Source organism: Octopus sinensis, linkage group LG11 (genome assembly GCF_006345805.1).
Source record: "Octopus sinensis linkage group LG11, ASM634580v1, whole genome shotgun sequence".
Classification (NCBI taxonomy): Eukaryota; Metazoa; Mollusca; class Cephalopoda; order Octopoda; family Octopodidae; genus Octopus; species Octopus sinensis.
Genome location: NC_043007.1, coordinates 48,875,851 through 48,890,181, shown reverse-complemented (window position 1 = coordinate 48,890,181; position 14,331 = coordinate 48,875,851). Strand labels below are relative to the sequence as shown.

Here is a 14,331-nt window from a genome sequence, read left to right as displayed (position 1 = left end):
TGCTGCCATCGCCAGGATCCTTAGCTCTAGCGATCAAAGATAACAAAAGTAATAAATGAAGATAATAAAATTAAAATTAGGGAATGGGCCTGTATTGGATTGTGTATATATATGTATATATATATATATATATATGTATATATATATATGTATATGTATATATATGTATATATATATGTATGTGTATGTGTGTATGTGTAGGTATGTATAGGCACACATGTGTACGTATGTGTGTGTGTATGTATATGTGTTTATGTATGTATGTGCACACATTTTATTTTTTTATTTTTTATATTTTATATTTTATTTTTTATTTTTTATTTTTTATTTTTTTATTTATCTATTCTTTCATCTAACTTACCACTGACTCCTTGACCACTCCCCCAAGTATGATATTTTGCGCTATGCCTACCCCCAAAAAGTCCCCCACCACCACTCCTTTAACCTGCCTAAATGTATAAATGCTAATACAATTCTTGTTAAATAGCTTCCAAGATTTCTCTTGAATGAAACAGTACTAGTCCTGTAGAAGCTCCTTCTATATAATAAATTAATTTTACTCTGCTATATTGAGTACCTTACTTACTGTGGTTAACCCCGGATCAACCCGGGACCTACATATATATATATATATATATATATATATATATATATATGTATGTATATATATAATAATAATGAAATTATTGTATACAGTGCTCAGGTGCACCACAACTTGTCAGAGTATATGCAGTAATGTACAAATGTCTGGAAAGCAAACAATGCATGAATCAGATACGTGCTTGTGTATGTATGGAGGGGAGAAAATCAGGTGTAGTGTTGGCGAATCTCAGAAAGCATGGAAGTTTTGAGAAAATCAGGTGTAGTGTTGGCAAATCTCAGAAAGCATGGAAGTTTTGAAGGATGCAGTGCTCCGACAACTAACAACTGATGCCGGCAGTTTGTTCCATGCTTCAGCAACTCTCAGCGTGAAAAAATGTTTCCTGAAGTCATAGGAGCTGTGCTGTTTTCTGACTTTGTAAATATGTCCACGGGTGTTAGACAGGTGGAGTTTGAAAAGGTGCTCAGAGTTATTGTTTGTTCGATGGTTGATAATTTTATGTGTGTCTGCTAAGTCAGCTGCCAGACGTCGGAGTTTCAATGTGTCCATGCCCAGAGAAGTAAGGCGTTCAGGATATGGCAAATGCCTGATGGAGGGTATTCTTTTGGTTGCACGTCGCTGAACAGCTTCCAGACGATTGATATCCTGGGCAAGATAGGGGTTCCAGAGCGGTGATGCAAATTCCAGGTGAGGTCTTACCATAGCTATATAAAGCCGCAGATAGATAGTCGGAGAGTGGCTCACAAAGGTGGTGAGTGATGCCAAGACACCCTCAGCCTTCTTGACAATTTTAGCGATGTGTTTTGTCCAACGCAAATCACTGTCGACAATAACACCCAGGTCACGTTCACATGAAGACTTTTTGAGACTAGTGTTGTGGAGGGAGTAGGTGGACGCTGGGTTTCTCCTCCCAAAATGCATGGTGGTACATTTGTCCACAGCCAGCTTGAGTTGCCAGTCCATGATCCACTGCTGCATTGTGTCCAGGTCTGCTTGCAATAGAGATCTATAGTGTATAGGGTCTGACCTCTTTATTTCAAGGTACAGCTGGCATCTATGTCATTAACATATGCAACAAATAAAAGGGGGCCAAGAACAGATCCCTGTGGTACACCAGATGTCATCTCATAGGGCGAAGAGTGCTGTCCTAGAACTGTGACAACCTCTTTTCAGCCGAAAATAAAGGACTTAAACCAGTTATAGAGTTCGTCTCTTACACCCAACGCAGAAAACTTCACCATAAGTCTTTTGTGTGGCACAGAGTTAAAGGCCTTAGCAAAGTCCAGGTAAACAACATCCACGCTGGATCCGCGATCAGTGATTTGGGTAACGTCCTCAAGAAACTCGATAAGTTGATTACAGCAGCTGGAGTTAGGAATAAATCCGAATTGTGACGGCTGGATGAGGCTGTGAGACTTCCAGAAGTTCCAGAGGGTTTCTCTGATACAGGATTCCATCAGTTTGACGATGCAGCTAGTAAGACTAACGGGGCGATAGTTGACAGGCGATGTGCGGTTGCCTTTTTTGAACAGAGGGATGACACTGGCAGTTTTCCACTGTTCTGGAGTAACACCATTGTTAAGACAGAATTGGAAGAATAGAGAAAGTTGGCTTAGAAGAAAGTACCCACCGCATTTGAGAAGTAGGTATGTAACACCATTGAGACCAGAAGAGGCATAGTTGCGTTTATTCTTAAGGTGGCGTTGTAGCATTGCTGGTGTAAATTGCATAGTAGATATGGAGTCCGATGTCAGTGGTGATGAAGACGGAACATTTTGGTCTTCGACAGTAAAGATGCCGGCATAGCATCCAGCAATGATTTCTGCACATTCTTCAGGATTGCCAGTAATCTGTCCTGTGTGGGGATTGCGAAGGGGACCAACTGGAGAGTGGGGTCTCTGCTTTGAGTGCACATACTTCCAGAACACTTTGCTGTCAGGGTTAGCTGCAATGCGTTGTTCAAATTCGAGCACTGCCTTTTTTGTCACCTGCTTGAAGTGGTTGTCTGACCTATTGCGCTTTTTCCTGTTGCTCTCTGATTTGTGCAATTTGTATTCCTGTTCAGCATTACGGCGTTCTTTCCTGGCAAGTCGGATTGCTGCAGTCTCCCAAATTGCACTATTGGGTGGTTTTTTGTGCTTGCGTGGTACTGATGCTTCACATGCTGCCCATATTGAATTCAGAATGTTCTGGAGTATAGTGTCCACATCTCCAGAGGCATAAAATTCGAGCCAGTTTGGGCGTTGCAGCTCAATACAATAAGAGCTCCAGTTTGCTTTATTCCAGTCAAAGCGGGCAGTCTGAAGATGGTTGTGTTTTTTGTTACAACCAATCAGAGACAAGTCGACCATGATCATGGAATGATCAGAGTCACCTAAAAGTTCTTCGGTAGTGACACTAATGATTGTTTCAGGAGAAACGGTAAGTAGCAGATCCAAAGTGTTGTTACCCCTTGTGGGGGAGGTAACAACTTGGGACCAATTTGAATTCAGCACCAGTTCAAGGAAATCGTCTGCACTTTGCGGCCAACGGAAGGCCTCCCAGTCAATCTCAGGGAAATTGAAGTCACCCGCAATATACACATACGTGGCTGTTTTCATGGCAGCAGCTCTGAAGATATCAAAAAGCTGTGCGTCTTGACGATAATTAGGGGGGGGGGGGTAAACGACTCCGAGCAGAAGTGTTGACATGGTCATGTGTATATTGCAGAAAAATACTTCCTGCTGAGATTGGTTCAAATCATCACAGGGGATTGCTGATAGATTTGATCGAACATAAATCATCACACCCCCTCCGCGGCGATTAATGCGGTCTTTGCGGAACAGGTTGTAGCCGGCTATGCTGAAAACTCCATCACAGAGTGCAGAGTGTGCCCATGTTTCCATGACTGTGATGAAATCTGGGTTGATACTTTTGACGTAGGAGTCAAAAAGATGCACCTTGTTGCATAAACTACGGGCATTCAAAGACAGCAGTTTATATCTGGATTTCAGATGATGATATACAGGGGATAGCTGATTGTTCTTGGTTAGTTTCCCAAGATTTTTGTATTGCCAGTTGTTGTTGCGGGTGTAGTCTGCTCAGTCCAACTAGCATCCCTTATCCACGACTCACCAGAATTTCCAGATTTGCCCATCATCGCGGAGGCTAAAACTCTCCTGTGGCACAGAGTTGCGATTTAGGGAAGCTACAGATCTTAGCTTTGGGCGTACATCGGGTGGTAGGCCAGGACGTGTTCTAAAGTTGATTATGTCGTCACGTCGAGCTCTATCAGCAACCAGATGGAATGTCCGCACCTCAGTAAAGCCCGTAAACAACAGCCTGATCAGCCTGGATCCCGGTCGGCCAAGGCGGGAAGCACTTTTTGGAGGGACACAGCTGAGATCCCTAGCTGTGTTTCCAATGAATGCCTGCAGATCTACCACATCTTCTGGCACTCCGATGGCTATTAATTCATGAGTGGCTGGTTCAGCAACTCCCTCGATGCGTTGAGGTTCTGTACGAGCTACAGGTAAATTGCTGAGCAAAGCACTCCGATATGACCCTTCACTGTGAGTTTTCGGACAGACACTGGCTCTGAGTCCTGCTACTTCCCGACTCAAAACAGAAATCATTCATCTAATTTCTGCAACTTCTGTGCTGATGGTCGATTTCTGCTTTAGTTGAGAAGCATCAGGAGAGGACGGCATGGTTGGTTTTTGTTCTTGCTGATGTACTTAAGCTGGAATGATCAATTTTTGTTGTCGAAGAGCAATAGGGGAGGAAGACTCAGGGGGCTTAAGTTTCTGTTTTTGTTGATGTTCTTCAACATGAATGGCCGATTTCTGTTGCTGTTGTTGAAGAGTGACAGGGGAGGAAGACACGGGCGGCTTCAGTTTTTGCTGTTGTTCTTTATCAACAAGACTGGTTTGGGGAGACAAAGTAGTTGGTTTTTGGTGTTCAGCAGCAATGGTGGCAGGGGACACACAAGTCAGGCACTGAAACGACCAGTTTGGTAGCTGGACCATTTCCCAGAGTTTATCCATCATAGAAGTATGGTGTCCTTTCTTTTGACCTGGGATCTTCTGAAAGTTTGTGGCACATTGAAAGCAGATCGAAACACGACCTTTACTGCATTCAACCCATCTATTTCGGAAGGAATTTTCGAGTTTTGTGCATAGATGACAGATGTGATTTGCCGGGCAACGTTCTATTTTAGGACAGCGACCAGTTTTGTATATATACATATATATATGTATATATGTATATGTGTGTATATATATATATATATATATATATATACAATAATATGTTACATTGCTCGATAGTCAAGTAATGTAACATTATTGTATAGATAAATTTCCTCTATTTACATAATATTGAGGTCTCTTTCTTTCTTTTATTATCTTACCGTTTTACCAATATATATATATATATATATATATATATATATATATATATATATATATATATATATATATATATATATATATTATATATATAAATATATATATATGTGTGTATATATATATATATTATATATATATATATATATACACATACATACATATATATATATATATATACATATATATATGCATATATATATGTATATATATATATATACACATATATAGTATATTTGTGAGTGACAGCAGTTATATTTACCAGATGCCTTCACTAAGCAGAATAATATGTTCGCCACTTGACCCTTCCAACCTGTTCTATTTTACCAAAAGTTACAATTGAGATAGCAGGTACCAGAAATCTATTGTTCTCAACAATATGTCCATCTTTCTAACTAGTTTTGGATAGTTATAAAAACAAGAACTCCGTAAGCTAAAATCAGTTAGTGAGTGACTGAATGGCTCAAGCGAAATGCTATTTCGACTGATGTAACTTCACAGAGTGACAACTATGGAATTAACCAACGTAGATGCTGTCTCATCCTACACTCTCACTTTTATCAACTCAATTTCTTTTCTCTGCAACATTACCATATCTCTCTATATATACTACTATGAGATCATGTACACGCATATACAGGCCGAAATTAACTCTTTTTACTTTACATGCTTTACAAACTGTGTTATACTATTTCACCAGCCTACCCATTGTGGTGTGGTATATATTAAAGTAACGGTAAATAAATATCTCTTTACAACTTCAATCGCTGTTCTTCTTCCAACTTGCATACTGGTAACCAACACCTTAACAACAACCGTTACAGTTGGTGAAGACTCCGACGTTCCATCCCCTTGTTTATCAATTATTGTTCAACCATTACATATTTATATATGTAACAACTAAAAGAACACTACATAAATGTTACATCAACACTTGAATATGATTAAACATCACCTTTAGGGACCGAGACTTGTTATTTTTTAAGAATTCTATTTCATATATTTATTTACTGTAACACGTTAATTTAGTTTCCTTAGCTTAATTCTATTAATATGCTATAATGCTTTTGTTTTGCACTAGAGAGTGCAAAATCGTTTTGATTATGAAAGCATTGAGCAAGATAACTCTCACTATATGAGAGTGTGTACGATAATTTTAATTAATCGCGGCCATCACAGCCCACAGGTGAGGAACACCACGTTGAACAAAGTCATAGAAAACCAAACTAAGGCAAGGGCGACAAATCGAAATAAAATTAATTCTATAGTTCTTTGTTGAGCGGATCGACATTTAAACGTTTAGATCGTAGGTATATCGATACACTAGGTTTGGTATTATTCCCAATGTCTTACACTCTGTTATTTCTTTACTTATAGGTAGTTTGTATAAAAATATATGCACATAGTATTAAAAATTAAAAGGCAGTTCACTTGAAAACAGATTATCGGAGATAATTGCCTTGTAGAGTTGTAAATGAGTTCATTGGTGTTCTTTAAGTCCCTAGTTGTTTTATTTAGTTTTTAAAGGCAAAAAAAAAAATGATTGATAACTAATCGGAAACAACAATGATTTTGAATGCAGCTGATTGAAAAACATATTCTAGTAATTGAGTATTTGTGTAGATTTGTTGAAGCTGAAGCCGTGTGACTGTGAACGAATAATAATAAATTTGGTAGATATAAACATTCAGTATTTTGAAACCGTTATTTGTTTTGCACATAATGCAGCAGAATCCGACATATAACAACTAAGGATATGACCTGCTGAAACTGAACTATCACATTCAGATACGAAAGTCCCAATCAATTAAAATACATAGTGAGTAAAGTTGAGAAGAGAAAGACACAATGAGATCTTTGAACTTATTTTTTTTTAAAATTATTTAGGGAAGAATAATTCATGCGTCTCCAAGATAAATAGCCACAGGAAAATAGTTGTGTATACACAAGGATGTGGAGGTATATAATTGGTTGGGCAAAGCAATATAAAGCTCGAGGAGAATAGCTCAGGTATATCATCTGCATAGTAGACCAATAGCATAGTGCAAACTTACTTTATGTGAACGCCCTCTAAATTACTCTAGCAATTATTATTTAGTGTCGGTCTTGGATGTCTTTGACAGAATATTTTGTTACAAACATACAGATCAACTATTACTTGGTTCCATTCCCAGAACGTTTTACCTGTAGCTATTCAGGCTGAACATCATCGTGAAAAAGCACCATAAGCAAACAAAGATGATGGGCACTATCCTCCCCTACGTAGACTCCTACAAATTTTATACAAGGATAAAACTATTAGGTGAAAAATGCCTTTGATGGCAATGGCAAATACAATCCATAAAAATTAGTGAAATTTTATTTCAAAGACATTATATTTCACCTGACACCGGTTAGGGAAGATGGCCAACTCTGATAGTTCGCTAATTGATATGAAATATAAACAGAATATTGACGAACGCATTGAAACTGCAAAGACTTTGAAGAATGAAGGTAACGAATTTTATAAAGAGAAGAAGTACAGACAGGCGACTGGCAAATATCACCGAGCATTACTTCAGCTGAAGCTGAATATGGACAACGTTTGTCGTCCTCTCACCGACTGTCTCCAACAGTCACCAGACTCATTTCCTTCTTACAACGTCCCAGTAGATTATCGTCAAACCATTTCAGCTATTCAGGCCGATTGCTACAATAATTTGGCTGGTTTGTACTATTTTTTGATAAATATACATATAAACACACACATTAAACCTTTCTTTGTTCTTTGCTAGTTCACCGATTGAAGATTTCCGTTTGTTCGGGTATGGAAAAGTAACCGACTTCAACCATTATATATATATATATATATATCATGTGTGTGTTATATATGCAATTAAAATATGTAATATATATTTTATATATAATTTAACACACATAATTCATAGTATAAGATATATATTATATGAATGTTATATAGATAGCATATATTTACACACACACGTAAACAGATACCCCACAAAACACCGTTTTATGTTTATTCTAACTTCTAAAGATTTATATTTTTTATTAATCGACATTTTTATGTTTCGGGTTTTATATATGACTGTTTGATCATGCCATGTAGAAAAGAAGCCTTGGGACTGTTTGAATTTCAAAGAGGCCGTATTGTGAGTCGTAAAATCGTAAAATTGCTGAAAACCTTGGGATCCTGCTTTCTACAGTTAATAGAGTGATTTTGCAATTTACCAGAGCGAGGCAGGAATCCACACTACCTCGCCCAGATCAACCAGGGCCCTTTGACAGGACCCTTCTCTTTGTTAAGAGAAATGTGTCGGATAATCCTCGTAGCAAGGGTTCTGACATAGCAGAACAGGTTGATGTCAGTCCCAGAACAGCTGTCAGGTAACTTCACAAACTTGGTTACTATGGCAGAGCAGCAAGATGGAAGCCACTTCTTCAACCAGCTAACCTCAAGCAGAGAAAAGATTGGGCCAGTGAGATGGTGGAGAGGCCACTAGCATTTTGGGACACTGTCATATTCTCTGATGAGTCCAGATTTGCTGTATTTGCTGATAGTGGTTGAGTGTGGGTCTGGAGACTGTGATCAAGAATTTGATGTGAAAAGATTGCAGCCAACAATGAAACACGGCAGCTGTTCTGTGATGGTCTGCGTAGCAATTTGAAGCAATGGTTGATCAGAGCTGGTGGAGTTGAAGGGAAACATAAACTCAGATAAATATGTGTCCATATTGCAGAAAGGACTCCTTCGAATATTCCCCAGTGGTGAAATGATTAAAGAAGAGTATTTATAGATGGGGCTCCTTGTCACACGGCTACAATGACCCAAGATTTGATGGATGAGAATGGCATTAAAAAGATTCCATGGCCAAGCCAGTCACCAGATGTGAAGCCTATTACACACCTCTGGGACGTAATGGACAAGACACTTCATAAATTCAACAAGAAAGCGTTTTCAATGCCAGGTCTTTTGAGATTACTGCATGAAATTTTGCAAGAGAATATTTGTCATTTGATCAGTAGCATGCCTAATAGGGTCCTTGCATTGAAAAATGCAAAGGGCATGTCTACTAAATATTAAATATTCACATTATAGCAATTAATAAATAATTTGAATGTATAATTTCAGATTTAACTAAATTTTAATGATTATGAGGGTGTCTATTTACTTCTGTCATGTATGTGTGTGTGTGTTCTACCTTCCATGGTATTTGAAACTGCATACTAATGTTTCACAGATATAATTATAAATTAGTAATTTTAATAACTTCAGCTTTCCAATGTGTCCCATTTGTACAGCATTATTACAGAGAGCTGAGTGTGAAAGTGTGTGTTTGTGTGTCTGGGAAGAGAATTATTATGAGTCATGGAAGGATAGAGGTTACCACTCCATTGCAGCTATCACTTTTTCAACATCTCCTTATCTTCAGTTTTCCATTTTACTCCAAGAATTCCTTGGACATTTTTTTTTCATATGCAGATAGATACATAGAGATGTCTGTACGTGTGTAGTATATATTTACAGTATATGCATAGGTAGGGCTGTGTGGTTATGAGGTTCACTTCCCAACCACATAGTTTTAGCTTCAGTCCACTGTTGCTATTGAGTGTCTTTTACTATAGCCTCATCCTAACCAAAGCCTTGTAAGTGGATTTTGTAGATGAAATCTGAAAGAAGCCTGTTTGTGTGTGTGTGTATGTATGTATCATCATTATTTAACATCTATTGTCCATGCTGGCATGGGTTGGAATGGTTTGACCAGGCTGGTACACTGGAAGGCTGCACCAGATTCCAGTCTGATTTGACATGGTTTTCTGCAGCTGGATGCCCTTCCTAACAGCAACCACTCCAAGAGCATAATGGGTGCTTTTACGTGCCACTGGCATGGGTGCCATTTGCATGACAAATGGGGTGCTTTTATGTGCCACCAGCCTGGGTGCCAATTTTCATGACATCAGTTTCTGCCACAATTTTGCTCAGTTTGATGAGTCTTCTTCTCAAGCACGACATAATGCCAAAGGTCTTGGTCATTATCTCTGTGAGGCCCATCATTATCATCATACCTGGCATGGGTTGGGTGGTTATGATAGGAGCTGATCAGCTGGTGAGCTGCCCAGGCTCCATGTCTGTTTTGGCATGGGTTCTACAACTGGATGCCCTTCCTAACACAAACCACTTTACAGAGTGTACTGGGTGCTTTTTTTACACAGCACTGACACAGGTGCTTTTCTTGGGGCACCAGCATGGACACTTTTACGTGGCGCTGGTACTCATGAGCCTGCAAGATTAGGAAAGTTCAGCTGAAGAGGGATGCAGGGGACATGCCTGTATGCAGGGACAACCATGTATTTGCTTAGATTGATGTGTCTTTTCAAGCACAGCAAACTGCCTGAAGTTTTGGTCTCTTGTCATCCGTTTATGAGGCCCAACATCTGAAGATCTTTTCTCACCACTTCATCCCACATCTTCCTGGATCTCACTGAAACAAAAGCCATTTATTCCAGCAGAAATACAGTAACAAAAATGGTTAATGAACAACATTGCATTTATTTTGATTTGACTATAAAAATACTTCTAACAAAACTTATTAAATGTGAATACATTTTTAAGGCTTATTGAAAATCTTGTTATTGCTCTACTTGTAACTTTCAATACAATTAGTTTACTCTTTTTTGTCATTTTACCTGTAGCATGTCTGCTTCATAAGGAAGATACCAACTATGATCGCATCATAGAGTACTGTGACTTGGTGTTGGCTATTTATCCTGAAAACTTAAAGGCAGCTTTTAGAAAATGCATGGCTCTCTATCACATGAAAAAATATGAAGAAGCTTTGGAAGATTTACAGTCTCTCTCACACAAACATCCTGAAGGTGAATTATATCTCTCATAACTTTATATCAATCACATTCAGGGGATGTATTTTTATAAAGTTTGTTTTTAAGGGCAGTACCATTAATCTTTTTTCAGGGCTTTTCAAGACTTGTGGGAGTAAGAGGAGAAGAAACAGTGACTAATAGATTCAGAGATCTAGTTTGAATACTTGCAATAGAGTGGATGGAGTCTGCTAAAGGCATTCAAGTACTTGGTTATAGAAGTATTTAACTGATGGATTAGGTTTAGCACCAAAAGTTACTCCATAAAGGACATAATGACTAAAACTATAAGCTTTACTTAAAAGCATTTAACATTAACCAATTTTTTTATTACAAACTCATACTTTCTAGATACCTCACTTCCCCCTATAAACAATCCACATTTTTTATCCAAGTCTTTTGTGTATCAACCATGTAACCTGCAACAACTATGACAGCACATAGCTATTGGTCTATCAATTATTGACAAAGACAAACAATGAAAAATAGTAGAACAACTAAAACAGTATAAATTCATTTAATTTATTATTTTATCATTTCATTCAACCTAATATAACAATATTCTGTATGTCAGCCAGCTTACTAATCCTTTATTCTCATCATCATTAATTCCTATATTCTCTGATTCTATCTTACTCTTCAGACATCACTATCAAACCTAACAGTATTTTGTACATCAAGCATTTTGGTAATTCTGTATTCTCATCATCAATAATTCTTATATTCTCTGTTTCTTTCTTACTCTTCAGACCTAGCCATTAAGCGTTACATCAAACTTTGTGAAGCTGAAGTTCGAAAACATAATCGAAGCATTAAAAAAACTTACCAAGAAATGTTTAATGAAATGAATAAACACAGCAAGGAAGTGAATGCAGTCCATTAGACTGATATAATAGTATACAGGAGGTTTTATACAATATAAAGACAGACTCTATGAAGAGACTCTCAAGTTCAGGAAAAGTACAGAAATTGTTTGCATCAAAAGTATACAACTGAAATATGGACAAATTTTAAAGGAATTAGTGTGTGTGAAGCCAGGATGAATGGGAAGATGGGGACAATATGAAGACTGTGTATAAGGGCCAAATGTGAGGAGTGTTAGAATATAAAGATTGTATGTGAAGTAGACAAAATGTGAGACACTGTGTAAGGATGGTCAACATGTGTAAAACTGATCAAAGTGTAAAAAGTATGTGAGATAGATGAACTGGGAAAATTGTATGAAGTATACAAAATTGGAAGATTTTGTGAGGATGGTCAAAATGTGAATGTTATGTATGTGAAGATGGTCATAACATGAAGACTATGTGAGGCCTGTATGTAAGGTACATAAAATGTGAAAATAAAAGAATGAATTCATGAAATCAATTTACAATTTTTTACTCCATTTTATTGATCATTTTATTCTAATAAAACAATTTAAAATATCAGTTTATTGTTGGTTGATCTAAAATTGAAATGTAAACTTACATTTATATTTCTAAACAACATAAAATATGCACTTATATTTGATAAAATAATTTCTGTTTAAAAATATAAACAAAACTTTGTTTCACAATTTCAGTATCTATGTTGTGCAGTATCAGGTCTTATTTCTCTGCTTTTACCCATTTTAACTCTCACTCAATTTTATGCACACACTAACACTCCCTCCAGAAGGATGACATATCAATGGTTATCAAATACAAATCTGAAATTCGACTGAGTTTCCAAAATGATGTCAATTAGTTAATACATATGATAGCATACTGAAACTTTGGGAAAATGCAGCTGATGATCAAAATCCAACAGCTGATACAAAGAGTGAGGCAAAACCAAATTTTAACTTTTATTTTCATGGTTTTGTAATAAAATTCTTTAATTGACTTCCATGATGCACTACTTTCATTGGCTTTCATGATGCACTGCTTGTAATTTAAAATCTCTTTGTGGTAATGTTTTAAGCAGTCAAGAATCATTTGAAGCTCAAATGAAACTTGTGAGAAGAATGGAATATTCTACTAGAAAGGTGATTTGGTTGAAAAAAATCTCTGGTGGGGAAAAAAAGTTAATGATGTAGGATTAGCTGCAACAGAAAAACTAAGTAAGTATTGATAGTCTCCATAACATACTGGAAGAATGATTTATCTGTAGGGGATTCAAGATTTGTTTATTTTTATTTTTTGTGGACTAGGATTTGATTTTAATAAAAGCAACATCTTTCATAACAAATACCTTAGAGAAAAGTCTCGAACATTGTCCCAAACTACCTTATGCTACCATATTTCTGTTGGCTTTGTTTCACATAATTTTGAAAATAATGAAAAATTTAGTAAAAATAACTTATTTTATTAAATTAGAGTTGAAACATAAGCTAACAAAATTTTGATGGTACCTGTTAGATTAGATCACTTTCAAACAAGAATTTGGTACATACAAGCAGAGGTAGTCTTAAGCAGTTTGATTTCAAATAGATTAAGGATTATTTAACATGAAACTAACAATATATGCAAAGGGCTACCAAGAAAAACTTTACAAGGCAAACAAGACTCCTTTTACTTCAATCCAAACTCAGAATGGGTATCCTCTCTATGTTCAAGGCTGCTGCGTACTTTTTTGTTTGTTTTGTTTTTTTTACAAGCATGATGCCCAAATATACTTGAAAGATCTTTCCTTTGAGTTCCCAAATTAATGTCCTAGCTAACCTCCACCCACCCCTTATAGGCTCTGAATATACAGCAAACGCAGAAAAGTTTGTTATTCTTTGGAAACAATTTTCTCAATTGTCACAAGTTTAAAGATAACATTAGTTGATTGGGAATGTATTAAAGCCAAACCTGGCCTTCCTTTTGTAATAGAATTTAGTCCATTGTTTGAGTCAGTCTATTTAAGAAATAATTATAAATTCCTTGGAGTAACAACAAATTCATTGGTTCACTCTAAGTAACTTGTAGTGAGTGAATGATTATCCCATCAACCTTGCACTGTTTTACAGCCTTGATAAAGACAGTTTTGAACTTTGTGAAAAAAAGTTTTGGATTGTCAGATGCTTCTGGAAAATTACTCAAAACGTTCAAATTTTTGAGACTGAGGAACTCAAGTTTACCATTCCATATGGAGACAAAAATTTTCCCAATTGATATCAGTGTATCATACTAAATGTATGCATACTGTTAGAGGGCAAAATGTGGAATTATCTGAGATAAAATCTCTTCAAAGATTTGTTGGGTTAAAAACACAATTGACATGACATCACCAGTTTTAGTTTTTTCTATTATTATTGCTGCAGAAAATGTTGTGATGAACTTTCTCTCTTAGTTTTAGAATACTTTGTGCTGCTTTGCCTGACTCAGAACTCACATTGTCTTCATCCAAATGTTGTTGTGTTTCCACAAATAAGGAAGTCTTTTACAGTTGTAGCTTTTTCCCTTGAACAGCCCAACTTTGGTTCTCCCATCTATCTCATTGTTTTCCTCCTTCTTATGACTT

The 14,331-nt window shown here is 36.8% G+C and overlaps 1 protein-coding gene across 1 annotated transcript; it reads left to right on the top strand.

The window, feature by feature from the left end:
* The first annotated feature begins 6,278 nt into the window (after window positions 1-6,278).
* LOC115217509 (tetratricopeptide repeat protein 9C) lies at window positions 6,279-12,293 on the top strand. Its single transcript, XM_029787228.2, has 3 exons — window positions 6,279-7,692; window positions 10,678-10,860; window positions 11,613-12,293. Exons 1-3 carry the CDS (start codon window positions 7,389-7,391, stop codon window positions 11,744-11,746), a joined length of 621 nt encoding a protein of 206 aa, XP_029643088.1. The 5' UTR covers window positions 6,279-7,388; the 3' UTR covers window positions 11,747-12,293.
* The last annotated feature ends 2,038 nt before the right edge of the window (window positions 12,294-14,331 follow it).

Bases quoted from the DNA above. Each gene is read 5' to 3' on its own strand.
- LOC115217509 (XM_029787228.2), top strand. From the start codon at position 7,389: ATGGCCAACTCTGATAGTTCGCTAATTGATATGAAATATAAACAGAAT. The intron at 7,693-10,677 runs GTTTGTACTATT...TTTTACCTGTAG, and splicing joins TTGCTACAATAATTTGGCTG to CATGTCTGCTTCATAAGGAA. The intron at 10,861-11,612 runs GTGAATTATATC...CTTACTCTTCAG, and splicing joins CTCACACAAACATCCTGAAG to ACCTAGCCATTAAGCGTTAC.